The sequence below is a fragment of the Fundulus heteroclitus genome, chromosome 19 (assembly GCF_011125445.2).
Source record: "Fundulus heteroclitus isolate FHET01 chromosome 19, MU-UCD_Fhet_4.1, whole genome shotgun sequence".
NCBI classification, from domain to species: domain Eukaryota; kingdom Metazoa; phylum Chordata; class Actinopteri; order Cyprinodontiformes; family Fundulidae; genus Fundulus; species Fundulus heteroclitus.
In genome coordinates, this window is record NC_046379.1 from 29,790,051 (window position 1) to 29,814,561 (window position 24,511).

The 24,511-nt window shown below is 41.1% G+C and overlaps 1 protein-coding gene across 1 annotated transcript; it reads right to left on the reverse strand.

The window, feature by feature from the left end:
• Positions 1–1,128: 1,128 nt before the first annotated feature.
• Positions 1,129–23,827, reverse strand: LOC105935524 (sphingosine-1-phosphate phosphatase 1). Its single transcript, XM_012875976.3, has 4 exons — positions 22,706–23,827; positions 18,003–18,092; positions 5,537–6,099; positions 1,129–5,452 (listed from the first exon to the last, which is right to left on the reverse strand). The coding sequence occupies exons 1-3, from the start codon at positions 23,423–23,425 to the stop codon at positions 5,554–5,556; spliced, it is 1,356 nt and encodes a 451-aa protein (XP_012731430.2). The 5' UTR covers positions 23,426–23,827; the 3' UTR covers positions 1,129–5,452; positions 5,537–5,553.
• Between the last annotated feature and the right edge of the window lie 684 nt (positions 23,828–24,511).

A 24,511-nucleotide genomic window follows, 5' to 3' on the forward strand; every position in this document is an offset into this window, starting at 1 on the left:
GTTCACGCTGTGTGATTGCCCAGTTTTAGAAAAACTTCCTAAAAGATGAAATAAGAGGAAAACTCAGGTTGTACGCTTGAATTGGTGCTCTGTGGTCGTTCAGTGTGACTGATGAACTAATTCAGTTGTCCCCAACCAAAGATGACCTTCGACAAATATAAGTTCTGATATTTCCTGGGAAAGAGTTGCAGGGTGACTCCTACTATATTGATTTTTGTCCTCTTTTGCCAAGCTATGGGCACTTCTATTGCTGTCTCGTGCTCCTCTCCACTTTCTTAGTGCCTGACCGTAATAACAGGATGAACACCTGTAACTTGGTGTCATCTCTCTCTGATTTGCTCGATGCAGTTCTGCTACTGGATGCAATTCTGTACATTCTGACATCTTTCATCATTCAATTTGAGAGGAGTTTATATCAAACTGAGCTAATGTGACGTATTCCAAGTCCATTACAGTGACTTACAGGCATTTAGAGTGATGGAGGGAGGTTCTGCTTTACACACCATTACTTACACAAGGTTCCCTGTCTTTAGGAACAGATTTTTAATTTATCATTTCTACAGGTGCTTTTAAGAGTCATGTGTGTGAAAGTCCAGTAAGAACTTCAAAGCTGGTAATCATAAAGATGTTGGTGAAGCTCACAGCACATCAATTAATTATTGGCCAAACTAATAAGAAAATAGGACAAACTATCATTATTATTATTATTATTATCTGTTTCAAGCATCCAGCATGCAGAGGCGAGTGAATCTTCACTAGTTCAGACAGGATGGTGTAGAGGGAGATAAAGTAATGTTATTCTTGGGTCATTGCTGCGATATCTGAGTCAAATTGATTCTTTAGCACTGGTCAATATGCAATTATTAAAAAAAACCTAGCTGGTAATCTGACTGCGTTCATTACAGTATTGTATGAGTAGAAAGGCAATAGTAGAATGTTTTCCTAAGGTGTCGCACCTTCCAGCCTTCCTGTGATGGTGGTTTGCTATACATCGACACTAGTAACTGACCCACACCTAATTCAGGCGAAACCAGTTTGTTTCCTCTCATTCATAGTAATAAACAAAAAAAAACAACAACCTAAAAACAAAAAACAAAAAAATTCTAAAAAACAAACAAACAAAAAAAAAAAAAAACTGAAGGTCAAAAGTGTATTACAGGCTTTTTTGTTCCAGTCACAATGCTCCAGATGATCTGAATAATAATAACACTAAATACATTTTCTAACAGTTTCAGGTGTACTGAAAAAGCTCTGAATGTTCCTAAAAAGATGTATAACCATAGGGTGTATCTCCATGTTAAGAGGCTCACACCTTTGGGTTGCAGTCCAAACAACACTATTATGTTTTTCTACAAACGTCCCTCTTCATGTTTGAAATGTGACTTAAATTCAAGATTCTTTAGCCTTCTTCATCTTCTGTCTTCCTATTACATTCTTAAATATAGGAGAATCAATCTTCAACACAAACAGGATATGCATTTTATCAAAAATAATCTAAACATGATAGGAAGGTTCACACAAACAGAAAATGCCAAAGAGAAAGTCCTATCACCAAAATTCCTAAAATGAAAATGACGATACCTTCTGAACTTTACAGTGTGTGCTTTCCATAGGTGCTGCTCATTTCATCCCTTCGCCATTTCATACGCTTACAGTTTTGGCCATTTCATACCTGGTTTTCTCTGACCTACAGTAAGAAAATTGTATTATATGACCCACATAAACATGATCTATTAGCAGGAAGTCGCTCAGAGTTGTTTTGGTTTGATCAATGATCATAATCATGGAACGAATGGGAATGGAAATACTATGTCACTGGTATTTTTGATGCCTTTTAGTTAAATTGTTTATATAAATTAGGATTGCCACAATGTAAGATGTTGTTAAAATAAATGCATAGCTGCAGCTCTGTACCCAGCACACAGGGATGAAAAATGTGACATCACTGAAATGTCTTTGTTATTAAGAAGAATTGAATTATGGATATTTTGGTTTAAAGAGCTGCTCTGGCTATTAAATGTTAAAACTGCTTGCCACAGATGACGTAGCAGGCTCTCTGCGGTTTGCTTTTTGTAAAAGAATGATGCCGCACAGAATTAGTCGTCACTGGATAATCTGTCTTCTTTCTCGCTGCAAGCAAATCTCACCAGGGTTCACTTTCAAGTGACTCAAGACCCGTGTTGTTAGGTGGACCAGTTTGTTTGGTTCATTTTCACACCTGCCCACACAAAGTGGGCTACCCGAGGAAACGAACTGTGGTGTGCTTAACGCTGCTCTCCAGTTTAAAAGTCTGGCTGGCTATGTTTCCAACTTTACCCACCTATCCACACAACTAAAATTAGATCTGATTGCTTTTCACTTCCCTATAATATATTTGTCACGTTTCATTCACTGACAAGAAGGTCAGTCGTAGTTGAGGTGAATCTGCACCAGATTACATTTTTATCAACAATTTATGGTGCAATATAAATTCCTTACAAAACATTTTTATAATGATTTGCTAGATAATTACTAAAAATCTTTAACAACCAAGCCAAATAAATGGATATCCATAAAAATTTGCTTAGGCACAAAAGTATTTGTTTACAGGCACACAGTGATAGAAGGAAGGGACAAAACGGTTACAGGTATGAAACTGGGGGAAAACTTGGCGAAGGGGTGAATTGATCAGGAACAACATTTCACACCTAACTTTAGAGGAAAAGCTGCAGTCTATCTTAGAGTGGAAAACTGGGAAACCGTTTTCTGAAAAGTCAAAAACAGCATGAAAAGCCCTTTAGTAGTTTGTACATTGGATTTCCCTGTACATGTGCAATTAAAGGAAACCTTAAAGATATCAGTTTCAGTAGGATAATATCATCATCATTAGACAAGCCTATAAGCACTAAACAGTATTAGGTCTTACACAACTATGAAAGTTCTTTCAGTCAGAGAGTAAAGGCAAAGGAGCTTGAAAAGGTTCATTTAAACTCTTTGGAACAAAGAACGACATATGAACATACGGTGGATTACCCACCAACTGCTTTTCCCTGGTCTTGTTTTGAATCTCTGCTCCTTTTTACCATGGCATAAGATGTTATTTCATTTGAAATTCATGGGGAAGTTTTCTAAAAATGCCCTTTTTTAATAAAAAAATAAAAAAAATGTAAATTTCAACATGTTTATAAAAATAATTTCCAGGCCTAATTCAGCCTTATAGAGTCAGGGACAGTTCAGTGTTTTTAATGTCAGGTTCTGTTAATAGGGCATATCCACCTAATGTCTTTCCTATCGTAGTTTGACTGGTGTCTTCGTTTAGTGTAAATCCAGAGTAGGTTGTCCCAGAAGTGGGACCAAGGCTAAAGCAACGTAACAATTTCTGCCAACATCATTTTCTAAATGTTTAGGTCTACCATGTTTGCACTGAACAATTATTTAAACCAAAGCTGACATCATGTACAGTAACTTAGGAAATGAAGGAAAAGATCTTGTGTGAAACATGTAAAGCAGATTAACTGTCTGATACAAAGGTAAAATAGTGTTTAAAGCAACAATATTATAAGTGGTCATTTTATTGACTTTTGCACTCCCTTATCTTTCTAGAACTTTACATGATCTGTTCTCAGAAATTGTCTCAAAGGAATATTATTGGTGTCATATCGCCCCAAAAGCAAGTATTTTGAAATTGGTCTTGGCCCTTAAGGTGTATAGCCACGTTATTTGACTCTTTTTTTTTAATTCATACGTCAGTAACTCACTCTGGTTGCATACAAGGAAGCAGCTAGTGGCTATTTGCATCTCCCAGCGAAGTAATGGAAACAATGAAGAATGGTCCAAGATGAACGTTGGTGTTCAATGAAGCGGGCGCTAAACCTGCAGAGGCTCAGATGTGACCGCATAGTTGATTGACGTGAGTAAATGCTCTGATTTATACTGTGATAATTGTAATAGCAATGCGCTTCTTAGCCTCTACAGTCTTAAGTACAAACAGCATTATAAATAGATCAATTCATTCTTATCTTGATGCATCCTCGTTTCCGTTTATAAACAGGAAATGCGTAATGTTTTGATATGAGACTCTCACAGTTCCTGTAGATCGGTTTATTTAATAAAAAACAGTTGGTCTTCAATGATGTCGGGCTGCTGTTTTACGGCAAGGCATTTCAGTGGATCAGGCTCGGTCAAGCATTATTTAATTTTGATTTATTTGTCGCCATATGATAGTTCTGATAATTCTGCGGTACTGCGGGTAGTTTATGCCACGTCTGCTTATAGACGCGCACGTTGTGGGGCTATATTTACACTCAAAAGGGACTATCAATACACTATAAGGATGAACGACTGGTGAATATAACCTTATTTTGTCATGATCAAACAGTTTTTGGTCTTCTTTTTTTATAAGCTTATAACGTGGCTATATACCTTTAAGGCTATCCATTAGCCTAAGCCTCTAGCACTAATAAATGGATTTATTCTAAATGAAAGTTACCAAAATAAATTTTCAAGGTTGAAAATATGCTCAAACAGGCGACAACTGGGGTATATTAAGTGAATGTTTTTTTAAACAACAAATAATTGTTTTTTAGGCTTTAATAGCAGACATATGCTGCACAATGATCTTAACAAAAAAAAGAACATCATGCACCAGGATCAGACCTGCTATTCCTTAAATACAAGGATATCATCTCAACCAGCTGAACTACACAACGGCACAGCTCATAAAATGCAACAAATGTAGGTTATTAATCCAGTATTTTTTATGTTGCCAGATGCTTTCCTGTGATAGTGCTTGTTGGAAATTACGCTTACAATTCCAACATGTCATTCCACGAGGTACTGTGGGCTGACAGAAAGAGCAGTTGTCTTGCACTTAACTCCAGCTCCACCCACCTGCCCCCTAGGAAATGGCACTTAACTTGGAGTAGCCCACTAATCCACGTGTCGGTGTGTTAATGTCTGAGTGCTGCTGGGGGAATGCGACTCGTGTAAAGCACTAGATTATGTACAGGCATAATCTAATAATCCATTATGTAAAAACATAACTTTGGTTTATGTCTAAATAAGGCCTGCATGTAGCCTCAATGATGAAATCTGATGTATTGGTCAGTGGATGTCTACTGTAGGTAAGATATTAACTGCTTATAACCTTTCAACAGAACCTTACTTTAAAAGTGTTGATCTATACCTTTAAACAGGCAACGTTGTGAATATTTTGCTTAGAAAACCCCCAGAATAGATGGACTTATCTTTCCACAGGTCAAACCGATAACACAGTGCCACTTCTCAGCACTCGGGATGCACTCAGGATGCACACAGGGATCCTATAGAACCAGCAAGCTGCTCATGATTTATTAGTCTTCTCCAAGCTTAATTAAGTCAATTGGACAAAAGACGTGAAAATGTCAAGGAAGTGAGGAACCAGATCAGTGTTGAGGCTTTAATTCATCTCAATTGGTCTTGGTCCTAACAGCCTCTGGAAGAGAAAACAGCTGGTTGACATGGAGATGCAAAAACAGTATTGAGATGTTACTTCTCCATTTCTTGACTGGAGACTGACCGTGCACTGAAGTCACATCAATTCATGTAGGTGAAGAGCAGTGGAACCACGAAGAGCACACTGAAGCCAACCATCCCGTAAACAATGTAGCGGTAGGGGAGTTCTACCTCAGCATACTGCCGGGCCTTCCTCACATCATAGCTGGGCACCCTGACCACCCAGCACACCAGTGGGATGGTAATGGCTTTCATCAGTGTCCGTATTGCCACCAGAACCATCACCCCCAGGACAAGGCGCAGCATAGCGGCAGATACCATGCCGACGCTCAAGGCAGGCACAGTGAGCGGAAGCTGATCTGCCGTTAGGTCTGGCATGAGGCCCAAGAGCTGGTTTACGTGCGAGGCCAGGGCCACACCAGCACCCACACCGAGGATTTGAGCAGTGTCACCTCGTGAAGTGCTCCAGCTGTCCAGGGTGAATGAGAAGATGGCGAGGGCCAGGGGAACAGAAATAATGACTAGTGGAGCGTAGCGGCAGGTCAGGTTGAAGCTGTCGATTGTGTCCAAGGCAGGAAGGAAGAAGAGGAGGATGAGGATGCTGTACAGGATGCCAGCGATGACGTCCTGCAGGAAACAAACACATAAACAGAACATGTAAATCCACAGCATCTTTGTTCTAGAAGCAGAGAAAATAGACTCAGATAGGACAACTTCTTTCTTGATTGGCAGTTCAAATATTGAAAAATCCGACTGATTTTTCCCAAATCATGAAATGCGTCACGACTAAGAACTCGCCCATAAAAAAAAAAAAAAAAAAAAAAAAAAAAAAAAATACTACTTAGCACATTTTATGACTAATTAAAATCAGATCAACCCTAGACATATGCTTTGATATATTAACAAAGGTATACTTGTAATTCCTTCATTCTCTGTTGGAATAAAAAACTATTACTTCTATCAAAGAACATGTAGCAATTTTTTTCTCTTTTATGCCTTATTATATGTTTTTAACCAACAACCAGTTGGTTAAAAACTAAGGACACTGGGTAAACACTTATTGTTCAGGAAAAGCCTGATTTATCTCCTCACACAATAACTAAAACTGAAATCTGTATTCAGTCGTTCACAATAGCAAAATGTTCAATAATCATAAACTGCCTGTTTTTAAGTGAGATTTTACATATTTTGTTGTTGTGTGTGGCATTTTCCACACTAAAGACTGGCCTCCACTCATTTCTTTACTTATTGACCTCTCTGGTGACACCTAGAGGGTATGCTAGGAAACTGTTGATGTGAAAACAATTATTGTACATGACAGACATACATGAACAATTACTATACAAAATAATATATTATTAACATACTTTAAACAACTATCATTATTATAATTATTATTGTTATCAGAGGGGATTGCAATAGCAAAAAACGAAAGCAGACGGAGGATTTTCTGGACCAAGATGAAGGCTGGCTCATCATTTACCTTAAGGGTAGTCCTGTTGGAGCTGACCCTCAGAGCCTCCGCTGCCTTGGAGAATGAGACACTAAGGAGCCGAGCGCTGCCCAATGACCTGGCGCTCCCTGACACCTTAAACAGCTCCTCAGTCAGAGGTGCAGCATCAGCCTCTCGTCCTGCAGCTGCACCAAGGGACCTCCTCCTTGAAGAGAATTAACACCAACAAGGCTGCAGGTCCAGACATGGTGCTAGGTCGCACATTTAAATCATGTGCTGACCAACCATCAGGGGTCTTTCTGGACATCTTCAACCTCTCCCTGCAGCCCTCCATGGTTCCTGCCTGCCTGAAATCATCCGTTATTGTGCCTGTCCCTAAAAAACCCACCATCACCTGCCTCAATGATTATCATCCTGTTGCTCTGACCCCTGCCATCATGAAGTGCTTCAAGAGGATCCTCCTAAAGTACATCAAGGACGCCATCCCTGCTGGCCTGGGCAGCCTGCAGTTGCCTACAGGGAGAATCGCTGTACAGAGGATGCTGTCTCGTTAGCACTTCACACGGCCTTGAATCGTTTGCAGCATTCCAACTCCTATGTTAGGATGGTATTCATGGAATTCAGCTCAGCATTCAACACGGTGTTCCAAGACATGCTGGCTCTGAAGCTCCACAACCTGGGATTATCCACATCTCTCTGCTACTGGATCAGTGACTTCCTCACCAACAGACCCCAGGCGGTGAGGATAGGGAAACACACATCTACTCCACTGATCCTCAACACAGGAACACCTCAGGGTTGCGTCTTCAGCCGAGCTCTCTTCACCCTTTTCACCCAGGACTGTTCTGCTGTCCACCCCACAAACACAGAGGTCAAGTTTGTGGACGACAACGCTGTGGTGGGTCTCATCTCCAACAATGATGAGTCCTACCACAGGGATAAGGTCAGCAATCTCACACAGTGGTGCTCCAGGAACAATCTGATTCTGAACACCAGTAAGACCAAGGAGGTAATAATAGATTTCAGGAGGTCCAGGAGGACTGAACACGCTCCTCTCTGCAAACAGGGGGAGGTAGAGGAGCGTGTGGACAGCATTTGGTTCCTGGGCATTCACATCTCCTCCGACTTCTCCTGGACTGTGAACACCTCCCACCTGGTGAAGAAGGCCAAACAACAGCTCTTCTTCCACAGGAAACTGAAAAGATCTGGACTTTCCACCAAGCTGCTAAAGAACTTCTACAGAGCTACCATAGAGAGTATTTTATGTCTCAGCGTAACTGTATGTATGGGAGCTGCACAGCTGGGAGATGGGCAAAGAGTTTGCCCATCTCCCATCAGTTAAACGCTTTAGAAGCATTAAAACCAAAACAAATAAACTTAGAAACAGCTTATTTTCAAGAGCTGTGAGGGCGATCGCCCCCTGATGTGAGACTGTGGTCCAACAGTATGTTAAAATTACTTTAATGTTATTGCCACGGTTCCTCAGCAGAGGTCTAAAAATCATTGCACAAAAGCACCTTTTACCTCATGACTTGTGATTCATGAAGGATGGAATAATCTATGTAACATGGCTCTATCGCTTGTGAAGGGACTGATATCAAAGCCCTCGGATTCTGACACAAACTTCTTATCCTTCATCTTTCTATCTTTTGCAAGCTCTAATGTGAAGGAATAAAAAGCTGTACACATGTTCATTGTCTCTTGTGTGTACTCTAAGCCGGAGTATGTACTGAAAAGAATTTCACCAGTAACATGCGGTGACAGTAAAGAATCTTGTTTCCACAGTTCGCTGGGAAATGCCAATAGCAGTTAGATGCTTCTTTTTTTATCCCCTACTGCAGTTAGATGCTTCCTTTTTTATCCCCTACTGTACATGGTCAGTGTCGTTGTTGTTATAAATAAACACAAAGGGCTTCATTTACTAACAAACTGAGCACAAACCATGCGTAAAATGGCAAAATCATAACCAATACGGCAGCAGGACGTGATAATCTTTCATAAAAGCTTTGTATGTAACCAGTAAGTTACTGACATAAATAGAAAAAATGTCAAATAACGTGGCTATGCACCTTTAAAGACTACATACACGTACTTTGACAGATTCTCAGATGAATTATTGCATACACAGTAACTGTCTTTAAATCCTGTCTTTTTGTAGTTCAACTAAACATTTACACCTTTTTTTCCTTAGCATTAATTCTGATCTGTCCTATCTTCAGTAAGAGATGTAACACAGCACCACTTATTTGGCTGATGGCATTACAGAGTTAAAATCACAGCTGCAGCTGGTTTATAAGAGTGTACGTAGGAACTGAATTTATTTCTTGGCAACCATAACACTGTAGTGCTGTAGGAATCTGAACCAAACACACGCACACACTAGACTACGTATGAATGCTAATTAGAGAGGAGGTGGCAAGCAAGTTTTTACAGGAAGGTTTCTCTTCTACACTTTCTCAAGTACTCATGAAATGATCCGTCGGTAAGACTGACGTAGAAACGTACAGGTTTAAGCATGTCACAGATACAAAGACTGCCCCAGAGTAGCTGAGGGAAGTTAAACCCAAGACTGATGTTAAAAACGTAAAGGTAATAGAAAAGTAAAAAAAACTTAAGGACATATCTCAAACTAAAAGTAAAACTCAAATCTATTCATTCCACACAGAGTGATATATTTTAGGTGTTTATTTCTATTAAATTTAGATGATTCTAGTTTAAAGCTAATGAAAACCCACAATTCAGTTTCTCAAAAAACATTTAATCTTACATCAGACCAACTGTGAAGGATTTGAACTATTACACTGTAGATGTTGGTCCTAAGTTTGCCAAAGAGATTTCTGGTTCTTGAGACAGAAAAAAAACATTCAATAATCTGATAAGTACCAATATTAGTTCAATTGGAAATTAACTGACATAAACTCCATTAACAATAAAATGATCAAAAACGTTATTTACTCTATTCAAACATTCTTTATTGTCAATGCATGTTACCCTGGTGAAATTTCTTTTTGGCCACTCCGGCTAGGAAGTATACATAAAAGACTGTTGTCAGAGTACTGACTTTAAACATGTTTTTTCAAAATGAACCCATTGCGCAGAAGAAACTGGAGAATTATGGGATACAAATGTACAGCTTATTCTTGAATAGAAAGTTATTTACAATGTAGATGACAGAATGCACAAATCAAAATGGTGTGAGTGTGCTTTACAAACATGGATAAAAAAAACTGTTGCTCTATTAATGAAAGAAAATCCCACAATGGTCACTGAACGTAACTTGAAAGTGACAAAAAGTAATAGTAATAAATAAAAATGTACTTAAAAATAACCAATGAAAATCAGACATTGCTTTTGAATTGTGGTGCAACAGAATCATTTTAAAATGCAAACTAATGAAACAGGGTAACTTAGTATTTTGTTGTTCAGCCTTTTGAGCTAGTTACTGCTGTCAAACAATTTCTGTAACTGCCAAAGACACCTCTGCACCTGTCAACAGGTGTTTAGGCCAAATCCTCGTGGTCTAACTGCTCAGGTTTAAAGGCTGCCTTCTCCAGAAAGTGTTTCAGCTCCTTCTATAATTGTTCAACAGGATTTAGACCAAGGCTTATGGGAGGCCACTTCAGAATATATTTCTACAGCCGTTCTTGGGTAGCTGTGTTTTGCGTCGTTATCTTGTTGGAAGACATATGACCTATGACTAAGACCAAGCATTTTGACACTAGGCGGCACATTTCTCTCCGGAAGGTCTTGATAGTCTTCAGACATCCTGTCCCAGACGCAGCAAAGCAGCCCCAGAACAGAACCAAGCGTCCTCCATGATCACAGTAGGGACAGTGTTCTTTTCTAGGTATACTTTATTTTTGAGTCTGTACACATGGAGTTGATTTTCCTTACCCACAAGCTCCAGTTTTGTCTCGTCCAAACAATATCCTCCCAGAAGCTTTGTGGCTTTATATTATGCATTGTAGCATATTCCAGTCTTTTTTATGATTTGCTTTCAACAGTGGTATCTCTCCACTTTGGCTCAAACAGCGAAGGACGGTGTGATCTGACCAAAGGCGTAAACCATCATCTCAGAATTGAGGGGGACATATTTTTTCCAGAGGTCTATTGAGTGATTTATCATCCTCTCGCTTTCAATTGCCCCTCTCCTTAGTACCTAAGGAACCACATAATCACAAACCACCTCAGTACAGCACCGGGGAACCAACTTTAGTTCTTTAAACTAACAAAATCTTAACTTTTAGCTCCCAACCTCTGGTTGAATTGACACAATGAGCCTCTGATATCTAAAGGACAAGTAGCCAGATCATCAGTTCGCTAGTGGTGCGTTTAAAGACGGCTCGGAAAAACACCCTACAACAGGGGTGTCAAACTCATTTCTATATAGGGCCACTTTGGCGTCATGAAGTCATTACAAGGGCCGGTTGCACGTGTGTAGACGATACTTTTCATTTCATAATTTCATTCCAGTTCACATAGAAGTATAAAAAATGCACAGTAACATAAAAGTAGCAACCTTAGGCCGTTTATACAGTTTATCTGCAAAAAACGTTGATATTGGGGTGAGTTACACTTACAGGAGGCACAGATTTAGCCATTTTATACACTTTCAAAGGATATATGCCTCTACTTTATTATTTTTGGCTCTTGAGGGCCGGATTATTTACCTTGACGGGCCGGATTTGGCCCGCGGGCCTTGAGTTTGACACCTGTGCCCTACAACATGTAAATAATGGATGAGCTCACCTCTGCCATTCAGTGGCTTTTGCTTATTTTTATGGCTTTCTACATTGCAAATACATAGAGAAGACATCAAAAGTATGAGTCAAAATTAGATAGAATTATGTATAAAAAAAAAAAATGAAATAACGCAAAACATTTTGTATATTTTAAATACCCCCCGTTTCCTTTGATTACTGCATTGGTCACTCTTGGCCTTTTCTTGATGAGCTTCATGAGGTTAGTCACCTGAAATGGTTTTCCAAATATCTTGGAGTTCCCAGAGGTAGTAATAAAAATAAACACAAACCACTGAATAAGAAGGTGAGTCTAAACTTTGACTGGTAATGGACCTTGATCTCGGAGGTCAATTTTCATTTATTTGGAGTTTGTTCTGGGCTCTTTGGTTACCTTTCGTATTATCTTTCACTTAAATCTGTCATTCATTTTTCTCCTGCAGTCACATCCAGGGAGGTTTACTACAGTCATGTGGACCTTAAACTTCTGATTAATAAGTGCAACTGTCATCACAGGAACATGAGGCTGCTGTATAGAGTGGACTGGACTGTAGCAGTAAAGAGAAGAAAAGGTGGCTGCTTAGCAATATACAACCAAAGCTGCAAAGGCAATTTCTTACCTTTTGTTGCCCTGATGTGGAATATCTGCAGACCATTTAATCTAGTTAGAGTTTAGCTCTGTTATTATCACAGCAGCATATATACAACCGAAAGCCAGCCAAGGGAAGCTAGCCTTGGAAGAGCTATACCATTTTATCACAAATAAAATTAACACTAATCCAGAGGCAGCTGCGATCAGCGCTGGAGATTTTAATCATGTTGAATTAAAAGGTGTGCTCCCAAAGTTCGACAAATACATTAAGTTTCCACCCAGAGACAATAGTATATTGGATCAGGTCTAGTGCAACATTCCAGGAACATATAAGGCTGCAGCAGCTCTGATCTACAGAACCAGACCCATTGTCAGAGCTGTTCAGGTTTGGTCTGAAGAGGTCTGCTCACCTTAACAAGACTGCTTCAAACATATAGACTGGTGGGTGTTTAAAGAGGGTGCTGATATGGAGAATTATACATAATCTGTCCTGTCCTACATTCACTTCTGTTTCCTACGCACAAAGAAAACCTGAATGTTTCCTAGTCAGAAACCAGGGGTAGGCAGTACAGGATGGTCCCTGCTGAATGCCCGGGATGCAGCATTCAGATCAAGAGACAGACTGGCCTACAGAAGGGCTAGGAGTGAGCTGAAAAATGCATCCATAGACCAGTTCATTGTTATTGTTTTGATGCGGGTTTTTCGCGCATGCACGCCGGACTGGTAGGCAAAAGGCGAACACAATGGCGGACGCAAACAGAGAAACTGACGAGTTCTCCGCGTATTTTTCTTCTTTAGATAACGTATCACAAGATCGATTTAAGAGTCAGTTGATGGTTGATGGTATCAGATTGCCAGATCCACACAGCAAAAGCCTGAAGGGACGGAGCGAGTCTGTGGGTGTCGGCGATGTTGCAGCGTAAACACAGACGTACTAGCGAGCGTGAACGGGGGCGTAATGGAGCAGCCGTTGTCTGCTGCTCCAGGCAGCGGCTGCTGCAGCGCATCGACTCCGCTTCTCTCGGTCCCGTCTAGCGATCGCCACCTCCCCTCCGCCGCTATTTAAGTAGAACAATGACTAGAGCAGAAATAAGTTGTATTTACCGGAGAGGAAGTGTAGACTGCAAATTCTGTCGTGTTATGGTGGCTCCCCCAGTCCATTGGGAGTGTCTGCCTGCATCCTTTTCATTGAAATTATCCATTTCTTTCTTCTTTCTTTTTTCTTCGGTAAACGAAAGAAACGTACATCCGACGATTTTGGAATGCCTCTCTGTGCAACCGGGAGCACAACAAGTCGTAGGCATTGTTTAGATTCCAAAAATAAACTAACTAAAAGTACACTCTAAATCACCCGTTTTGTCATGTAGTAGACGAGAACAGCTCTGTTTTTTGCCTACCAGCGGGACCCGGATGTAGTGCTGACGTCACGCGTGAACTGGTCTATTGAGGACCACTACATCATGTGACATGAGGAGAGGCATCCAGACAATCACAGACAATGATCACAGCAACCAGCTCAGCAACGACCCAGCTCTCCTTGATACCTTAAAAAGCTTCTTTGCATGCTTTGACTCTCAAAGCAGCAGAAGTTCTGAACATCTTCCTCAGCCAGAGATACAGCATCAGCCCCTCATCCTGCAGCTGCACCAAGTGACCTCCTCCTTGAAGAAGGTCATCACCAACAAGGCTGCAGGTCCTGTTCCCAAGAAACCAACCACCACCTGCCTCAACAACTATCTTCGTTGCTCTGACCCCTGCCATCATGAGGTGCTTCGAGAGGTTCCTCCTGAAATACATCAAGGACGCCATACCTGCTGGCCTGGACAGCCTGCAGTTCGTCTACTGAGAGGATCGCTCCACGGAGGTTGCTGTCTCATTAGCGCTTCACATGGCTCTGACTCACCTGCAGCATCCCAACATCTACCTTAGGATTAGGGCTGGACCATATAGAAAAAAAGCATATTGATAAAATAGAAATCATATTGATCGACATCAATAATTATCAAAAAATTCAAAACATATAGTTTAAGTGCAGGCCTGCCCATTTTATGCTACCTATTTTTAGATAAAGAACACAAACACTGAATTAAATCTAAACCCTTTATTCAACCAACTTTTTGCCAAACTGCAAGTTTTTAAAAAAGAAAAAAAGAACGCTTGTTCTCTGAACTCTTTGAAGGGGGCGGAGCTTGGTGACGGCACGTTCCTGGGTCTGAGTTTGTGATTGGTTGGTAGGAGGATGTAATGACTAATATTAAACTACACGACAGGTTAGAATGCAAAAAGGAAAACTGTTCTATTGAACTTTTTATTGACCCTTTTTTTTCTATCATCGATATACGTCTATCGATCAATATATATTGTTATTGAATTATCGTCCAGCCCTAGTTAGGATGCTCTTCATGGACTTCAGCTCAGCATTCAACACTGTGCTTCCAGACATGCTGGCTCTGAAGCTCCACAGCTTGAGACTATCTCCACCACTTTGCTCCTGGATCAGCAAAACAAGCCCCAGGTGGTGAGGATAGGGAAACGCACATCTGCTCCACTGATCCTCAACACAGGAATGTGTTGGAACGCAGGGTTGTGTCTCAGGCCTGTTCCCTTCACCCTCTTCACCCACGACTATGGTTGTGAACTTTGTGGATGACACCACTGTGGTGGGTCTCATCTCCAACAATCCTGAGACCCACTACAGAGAGAAGGTCAACAATCTCACACAGTGGTCCACCAGGAACAACTTGATCCTGGACACCAGCAAGAACAAGGAGGTCATAGTGGACTACAAGAGGTGCAGGAAGACCGAACACACTAACCTGACACTCAACATTCAACCATTCAACAAGGCGTGACCCAAGAAGGTCACGGCATGTTGTAAATCACTATACGTCTAACGCTCATTAGAAGACACACTGTTTAACATGTCCCTATAGTCATTTACCATTTACGTCTGTACATGTTCACGGTTCATTTTATAAACATTATTAGCATTTCTAAATAGCGGCAGATCGGATCCTGAGCTATTTCTGTCTCTAGGCTCCCACATAATAAAGCAGACATCAGTCCGTGGACAGATACGTGCAGAAACTGCTCTGTGGGAAGAAGTCTTCACATCGAGCTGCTCGAAGCCAGCTGCGACTCGCAAGCACCTGCGGCGTCACGCCCCACTGTGCCATGGATTGACAGGTGTGCGGTGTGTGCCTGCTGTGGGATGTGTAGGAGTTTATCACAAGAAATGTAGCCAATAAGTGCACTCGACTATGAAGTCAGGACATACCTTCACCTATCTTAGTAAATATTTCTGCGTTTTGTAAACTATCCCACTTTTTAAGGATCGCTGCACTAGTGTCTACTGGCCGTGAAGATGTCGGTGGATTATGTTCTGATGGAGGAACATGGGGGTGCATTAAAGAGAAACGCTTAATTGACCGAGTAATTATCCCCAACAGAATTTGTATTGCTTGTGTCGGTAGCGTGGAATCCAACGGGATTAATGCATCCTTTTTCTGTTGTGTTACATCTAAAAAAGGACACATTTGTTTATTTCCTGCGGTGCCCTTAGAACGTTTGCCTAATACAAATATGAGAATGATCACATCTGTTTAAACTCGATTAATATAAACATTAAAGCTCATTACAGCACATTCTCAACAAGTAACCAGGTCTGTGGTCATTTTCAGATGTCCTACAAAAATATAATTTGCTGTTATTGTCGCAAATCACCAAAAGTCTGTCTGTTGGGAACAAAAATCCTAGCCTCGTGAGACCATCCTAAACTCGCGAGCTTTCAAGGTTTCACTTGCAGATCAGTCTGGCAACTTTCCGTTAAAGAAAATTTGGAGCCGTTCACCAAACGAACGTCCAATCAGCGTTGGCTTTGAGGCGGGTTGAGGTGTGACGCAACGAGAAGATCGACAGTTCAGTCTAAAGAACATGGCGGCTTCAGCCGATGAAACTAGCGTTAGCGTGGCTATCGAGCAAGTTTTATCGGAATTACAGAGTATTTCTTCACTGAAAGAAGAGCAAAACACTGCTCTGGAGGCTTTTCTCAGAGGAAAAGATGTTTTTGCTTCTCTCCCGACTGGTTTCGGCAAGAGCTTGTGGTTGTGTTTTCGTCGTCGCTGTTAGTACGTCATATGCTTCGTTGATCTGATTGGTTTATTTGGCCCGTCTATCACCAACATAGGCCAATCAGCTAACCAGTATTTTCGCCCCTTCCCAAAATTACTTCAACGGAAGGTTTCCAGATGGATATGCGGAGCAAATCCATCTGGCGGAGTCAGGTAACAAAAATCCACCTTCCTGAGTCAGTCATTGAAAACATGATAGCTGCTTAATTCTTGGGAAAAAAATATTTGTTGCTAGATAGACCCCATGAATGGATCAGAAAAAGATCCCAAATGTAATTAAATTAATATTGAATCAAGTTAGGCTGAAAAACATTACAAACTGGCAGATCTAGATTTTAAACTGATTTTCATTCAATCAAGTAGTAAGAAGGAAGAAAGGCAGGCAGCCTTCAAAGTATAACCATGTATAAATTTACGTGACAGAAACATGAATAAATAAGAGAAAGGTTACGAGAGAAAGAAGATGGCTGCACGCTTTAAGCTTCTCAGGAAGTGTGTTGGTCGGTGCAATCAACTGACCAACCCAGAACCAGAATCAAACATGAACAAGCAGCTTGTAGTTCGTATGCGCCACTTACATGGAACTCCCAGAAGACTGTAAAAGTGCTGAAACCATCCTTTAAATCAAGGTTAAAAACCTATTTGTTTAGAGTTTGTAGTCTAACTTATATCTTAACCTGCTGCTACTATTCCACTGCAACATACTTTCCTCTGTAGTGTTTTCTTTTCTTGTATTCTGTTCATGTACAACACTTTGAATTGTCCTGTTACTGAAATGTGCTATACAAATAAACTTGTCTTGCCTTAATTTTATTTATATATATATTTTTTAAGTGTGGAAATATTCTGTTGAAAAAAAATCTCATCACGGTAATACATTATGAGAATAAATATTCTTGATTATATCCCTTACCTTTAACATGCTTGCCTATAATTTTCCTTCTGATCTCCTGACAACTTTCTCCTTTGCTTCCTGTGATCCATGTTGAAGGTGGTAATCAGTATGTCACCAAACAACACGGTAACCATTTAGATAGACTGTTTGCAAGCTTGAAGACGTCTATGATGCTAATTACAAGACACTGCGTTAACATCTCCCTATAATCAAATTATTTTCCATCTTTTCTAGGGGTACCATAAGTTTTGGCCAGGCCTGTTTCATTAGATTATTTTTTTTAAAGATTCTGTGGAAACAAAATTCAAAAGCAATGTTTGATCTTCATTGGTTAATTCTCAGTAAATGTTTATTTATTATTGCTTTTGTATAACTTATGTTTTATATATTGCTTAAAAATAAACGACTGATCGTTTTTAAAGGCAGACATTTCAAAATAGCTCAGTAGGTGCTGTAATTGTAATACTGTGATATTTTTGCCAAAGGTTATCATACCATCAGAATACCGGCCCATGCATACTTTGGAAAATTTATATAACCATTTTGCTAATTCCTAAGCCCGTTCAGTCATGATGCATAGACTAATAATGATGGGTAATGATGACGATAATTGTTAGCATTTGTTGTTACATGACTTAAGTAAAAATTCTATTTCAGTTGTACTTGGGGCTGTAAGTGTCTATGTTAGCACCACGATTGAGACGCTATTTATGAGACATACCAGGACTGAGTGCATTCCCATGTAGATTCGGCTGGAACACACCAACAGACACCAGCAGAGAGCCAAGCTGAACCCCAGTGGGTAAGGGTACTGTAGAGATAAGAGAAGATATAGTTTAACCAAGAGATCCCATCTTCACTCAAGGAAATTGCATTTCACCCGGGCCTAATAAAAAATGGGTGGGACAAATAATTATAGTTGAAAGTAAGTTTATTTGTAAGTTGCACGTTTCCAAGTTCACTATGGAGAAGATACAGTATGAGGGGAAGGAGAAAAGACCTTCTCTGTTCAAGTGAACATCCTTAAATTCACAGCGGAAACAAATAATCAGGACCCATCAGGAGCTACAAACACAGCGGAGTAGCTTCTGGATCATTTAAACTGCGGCAGCCTGTCAAAGTCATTATTTTCGTTTCTGAATGCAATGCCACTAAGAGACGGTCGCCATCGCATCAGTGATCCAGATGCCCAGGACAACATTTTTTTTATTTTAATGAATGGAAAACTTCTCATATTTTCTTTTATTATACACAATATTACAGTTAACAGTTAAAAAAGGGGTAAATACAATTGTCTGCATGCCAACCGTATATACAGACTATAATCTCATTAGTATACTACCTTTGTGTGGCTCTGCACAGGCTTTTGTTATGCGTGTCGACCAATAAGGTCTGTACTTGAAGAGAGCAGATGGCTACTTATGCAGCTACTTAACTCTGTTTTAAAGAGAAACTGAGTTTCTGTGACTTGTGAAGATCAAACTGAACAGATCCCCAAAAGCACAACTGCTGCTTCTTCAGTGCTGCACTGTGGATTACATGTTGACCAGGACGCAGACACAGGACTTGTTTCATATTCTGTTTCAGGAGCACTGAAGCGGAACAAGCTTACGAAGCGACTAGATAACTTTGCCGAACATTCAGTGTCCAGCTGGCGTTAACCGAAGACGATGAAGAAAGCTTTGGCCTCGCAGCAGAGGCGCATTAACATGAAAGCATTGCGCACTAACCTAACCGCTGCTGTACAGCACTCCACTGTGGGAACATTTTTACCAGGATGCTGGACTCGTTTCAGATTCTGTATCAGGAGAAATCAGCGTTAATAATAGTGTCTGCAGATAGCATTCCTAGTTTCCAGCTGAAGTTAACTGAAGATCAGGAAGACGAAAAGCTTTGGCCTCAGGGTGCTTTTGGGCACTTAGGACACAGTCTTGAACTGCAAACTTTCTCCTGAGGATGGATGGATTATTTAGCTGCAGAAAGAGAGCTGCAGAACATGGGACTCATCGGACACTACAATGCATCATACTGAAACTAAAGCTGTCTTATCATTCAACCTTCCATTTTTAATACCCAAACATGAAGATTATTTGTGGAAGATTATTTTGTTAAGTGTTTTTAATGTAACACAAGAAATAAAAAATATATATTTCTCGTGCTGCAACCGTATGCTTAGCTAAATGGTACAAAAAAAAGTAGGGCATAGGTGTGAACATCTCTATTCATACCTGCATAATCAGCAGACAGGCACATCACCAACCCCTAAACTGTGGTCTTTGAGTTAGAATTGCATAATCTCTTCTTTTGTATGATTGATTATTGCTATACCTGGAAGATTGCTTCATTTGATAACTAGGCCCGAGCAGGTAAGCGCTGCACAGGCCTGTTTTTATTCAGGAAAATGTTAATCAGCTAGTCAGCTACTGAAGAGTGAAGCTACAAAGCACACCATTGGAGGCTAATTACAAAGCAGGTTATCGTGGAGCCAGAATGAAGCTGACAATTAAAACAGAAAAGGGTAGGAACTCGTAGCCACCTACCCCACTGGTGTAATTGACCATTAAAGAAAATATACTGCAAAAATTACCAGAGAGAAATCATACAGGGGTGCTTAAATTATATACATTCTCTAAACTAGGCCTGAATTGTACCATCCCTATTGTAATCCAATCATATTTTGGCTCCTAACCAGAAAAAACTCTGTCTTTAAAATTTTTTGCCGTGGTAATGAAAAAGGAATTGGGTATTTTTCTTAGTGTCGCTACTGATATTTTAGTATAGTTGCAACCCTATTCCTGGAACGTGTGTGGTTCCAGGAATCTAAAACTGGAGACTTGTTCCACCCTGTCATTATTAATGAGGAGTGGCTGACGCTGCTCCTTTTTCCTGAAGTCATTGATGAGTTCTTATGTCTATTTGGCATTAGGTGTCAGGTGGTTTTTCGAACACCAGTCAGTGATTTTCTGTACCTCCTCTCTAGAGGCACTGTGGTGTCATCTGCAAATGTTATCATTTTGTTGCTGTTGTGAGATGTTTAATAGTCATGTGTAGAGTGAGAAGGGGCTCCGGTGCCTAGCGACGGAGTAATGGAGTCCCAATCTGACTGATCAGTCCACAAGGAAGTCTTGACTCCACATGAAGATGTTTTGGGATTTTTGGGACCATAAGGTGCAATGGATTATAAGGTGCATTAAATATTCTTCCAAAGTGTGTAATATCACTCCGCCCCTCCACGTACACAGCACTCTCCTGAGAGGGAGAGTAGTTGGACTACACTGCCCTGTTTCTAACATAAAGCCAAAATAAACGTAATTTTTATATTGAATTAACTTAATAGGTTTATTGTTGCTAGTGTGTACTCTGGGTGAGGGCTGCCTTACATGAATGCACTTCTAGTTTAGACATTACAGTCAGGCAGTTATGTAGACAGCACAGGGGTCCGATCAGGTAGTGACACAGTGTAACGTAATGCTCCTAATATCCATTGAGGGGAGCGGCTTTGTTGCTAACAAAGTCGTACCTACACATTTTGACAGGTTTCTGAGCACATTGTACCACATAAAATCAGTCAGTAAGCACAACGGTAATCAAAGGTGCACTGGATTATAAGGTGCACCATCATTTTTTGAGAAACTAAGGGTTTCAAGTGCGCTTTACAGTCCAAAAAATATGGTAGGTTTCAACGTTATCATCCCAGGCCACATTAAAGTCTGCGCTGCTAAATCAATCCTGAAGCTGCTCAGATGCTACATAAAGCCCCAGCCAAATATTCTTGTCATTTGGTCTGACCCTGTAGAGGAGAGGCTCGTATATTGGTGTTAAAAAACAAAGGAGCTGTGATCCAACCGCCTCAGCTGAGGTAAAGCAATTCTTTTCAATTCATTTTTAATATTAATGCATCCATAGTCAAGTATGCTTCATCCTCTCATGGGACATTTGACATGTTGATGAAATTTAGGAAGCACAGACTTCAGCTTGTGTTTATATGAATAACAACTGGTAAACTTTCGTGTGTAACAGAAGCTCAGACTACCGTAAAGCAGCGCTCTAGGTCACATGACCCATTCAGAGCCAGGTCCGCACCTCTGAAGTTACCCAGGTGAGTTTTTGAGATTTCTTTTGGACTAAAATGTCCATAAAATGCCTGAATGTTTACGGTTGTAAAAGTGCATTTGGAAGCTGTTTAGTACTAACAAAAAAACTCATAATTTAACAATGACAGAATTAAATTTTTTCCCCTACTTGACGTCCACGAGTGAGCTGGGGGACACATTTCTAGCACACCAAGACCCTGTAAATAATCACATTTTTTTCTGTGGTTATTTCTCTTGCCACCACAAACATTCCATCTGCATCTATCTTTTGTTGTTTATTGACAACCGTTAGCAAGTAGTCCAGAGCTGTACTAGTGTTAGCATTTAGTTCTATGTAGATGGCAGTAATCATAACCACAGTGAATCCTCTCAGCAGAGAAGAAGACAAGCTTTGCGCGGACGACCGGAGCAGAGCGCCTTTGTTTTTTCCTGCCATTCACTATATGCACGCGCGAAAGTAACAACAACAACAAAAAAAAAAACGCCTGTTACCGTCAAATAAACAGCATATCGTGCTAATATTTTTTTTTAATGTTGCCGAGGCGGTAGCGTGAGTTTGGCAAGGCGGCCGCCTCGCCAAGAGAGCACTGCAGGAAACCCTGCTGTGATGTTAGTATTTGTGCACCAGTTGTTATTCATGTAAACACACAGTCCTCCTCATCTGCACTTACTGGAGTTGGCGAGCACAGCTCAATGGGCTGTGCAGTCCACTAGTTAGATACTCTTCAGTGGAATGGTTGAGCTCAACCAAGTTTCTGTGAAAACCCTAACAACAGTCCTGTATGGATATAGTGTATTCCAGATCATCCATCTTATTGGAAAGTGACCTTATATTAGACATGAAGAAGCTCTGCATGTAAATAAGACAGCATATGCCCATCCCTATTACTTTTGTATTTTTTTGTATCCTTTTTGATACATTGTATATATGAAGATTCACTGTATATAACTGAATGTACCTTTCCTACTCTGCACCTTCTTGTATGAACCGATGTGGCAAGTGAATTTCTCCATTGTGAGATCAATAAAGCCTATCTTATCTTATCTTATCGTAATACAATGACAGAATTAAATTTTTTCCCATACTTGACGCCCACGAGTGAGCTGGGGGACACATTTCTAGCACACCAAGACCCTGTATATCATCATATGTCATATGTCCTTTGAGGCCACTTGAGGCCTCAAAGGACCTTGGGCCGGCCCTGCTGCTGTCACACGCTGATGCAATTTCCTTTGTAAATAATGTTGCCTAGGGAGGAAGTGGAACCTGACCACGTCTTCCTGTTCCCATTTTCAGCAGTGTTACAGTCTGGTGTGTGTTTGCGATTACCTCCCAGCGGCCATGGGTCATAAAGAAGAGGGAGAGGGGGATGGCTGTCCCTGACATGGCATGGGTGGACGGCATGCTGTACTCAGAGTTGTAAAACATCTCCACTTTGACCACAGGTGGGGAAGCGGGTCGGGGCCAGCCGAGCAGATCCTTCGTGCACTGCCCCACGTACATGACCCAGACCCACACCATGATCAGCCGTCTGCTCACGAACGCGTCCACGTTCCACATCAGGAAGGGGAAAAAGCTGATGTAGAACAACTCGTTGCCCAGCTCGGTCCCGAAAGTGAACAAGTAGAACAAGAAGCGGTTTTCGATGACAAACTCCTGTCCCGCTTCGCCCGTGAGAGAGTTCCTGCGGAGGGGCTTAAGAGTGCTCCCGGACACGGCGAGACCTTCACCGTCCGCGGGCAGAGTGGCTCCGTTCGGGGAAGCATCTTCCACCTCACGCTTGGGTTTTCTCGGCTCGGTCGCACCCGTGAGCCTTCTCTGAACGCCCACACCAGCCAGACGTTCGTCTCCAGTCTCCCCGGCTGTGCAATGATGGAGAGCCCCGTTGTTGTGAAAGTGAGCCTGCTCCGCTAACCTGCAGCGGTCATGGGTCAAACTGTCGGCACGAGCGGGTTCTGAAAAGGTGCCCCGTATCCCACAGATGAGCTGAAAACGAGCGACAATGTGGGGGTCTTGGAGGTAGCGAAGGTGTTCCTTAATTTTCTCCATGTTGAGCAGGCTCTTTCCGCGGAGCTGCAGGAGCGAACGCGGACTTCTGTACTTCCTCGGAGCGGTGGGTGTTAGCTCCCAGGCTGCCGTCTGCTGGCTGTGGCAGCTATCTGAGGTGAACTTCGAACCATGAGGAAGGCTGAGAAAGTTGTGACGACGACCTGCAAAGCATATCTACCAGAGTACAGGAGATAGTGGAATGTTCTGTCACAGCAGCAAAACAAAGACAGAGGCGGAAGATTCACGGGAACACACTTTCTCCGCTGCGTTCGAGTGCTGTTGGAAATTTGGAATCTTTTTGTCGCGTTCATTTGTGATGGACAAATAATTTACAGTAGAAGTCTACTGTCACTAACAAGTCTATTAGTAGACGAAGAATATTATATGCCATAATCAGCTTCTGAATGTCACAAATATTCCTCGTTGGTGATTTTTTTTCTCAAAGCGCCAACTCAGTACCCACGGAAAATAGATATTTAAACGCCACATGAGCGTCGATGTCGCCGCCATATTGTGAGTGTCATTTTTTCTTAAACTGCCGGTCAGGGCACAATCAGCTTTTTGAGTGTTTTTGTCAGATAACATTTTTATGAATTTAATTTTAAGAAAATATAAATATTTATTTATTAAGGTGATTACAATTATTAGAATTTAATTTCAAAATGTTCCCCATTTTCAGCAACACCATGTCTTATCTGTTGGTCATTGCTGAAGTCAGCTTCCGCTCTACTAATGAGTGAGCAGCTACACCTGTATCTCTCCCATTTATCTTTATTCCTCCCACCTGTTACCTTAATTCCTCCAACTTGTTGCACCCAACAACTTGTTTTCAGAGGGGTATGCAGACACGTTTATGTGACAATCACTGGTTTTATGGCCCTTAAGTGTTTTTGAAAGACACTGTCAGTTATTATAGCCCACTGTGTCAACAACTCTAGCTTCACCAAAAAGCTTACATGCAAAACTAAATACTTTGTTTGTACTTTTGGAGAACAGAACCTGCTCCCGCTGTCTCCTCTGCACCTCTCTGTTCATCTCCCTCACTAGGGCCGGACGATATAGGAAAAAAACAAATCGATAAAATAG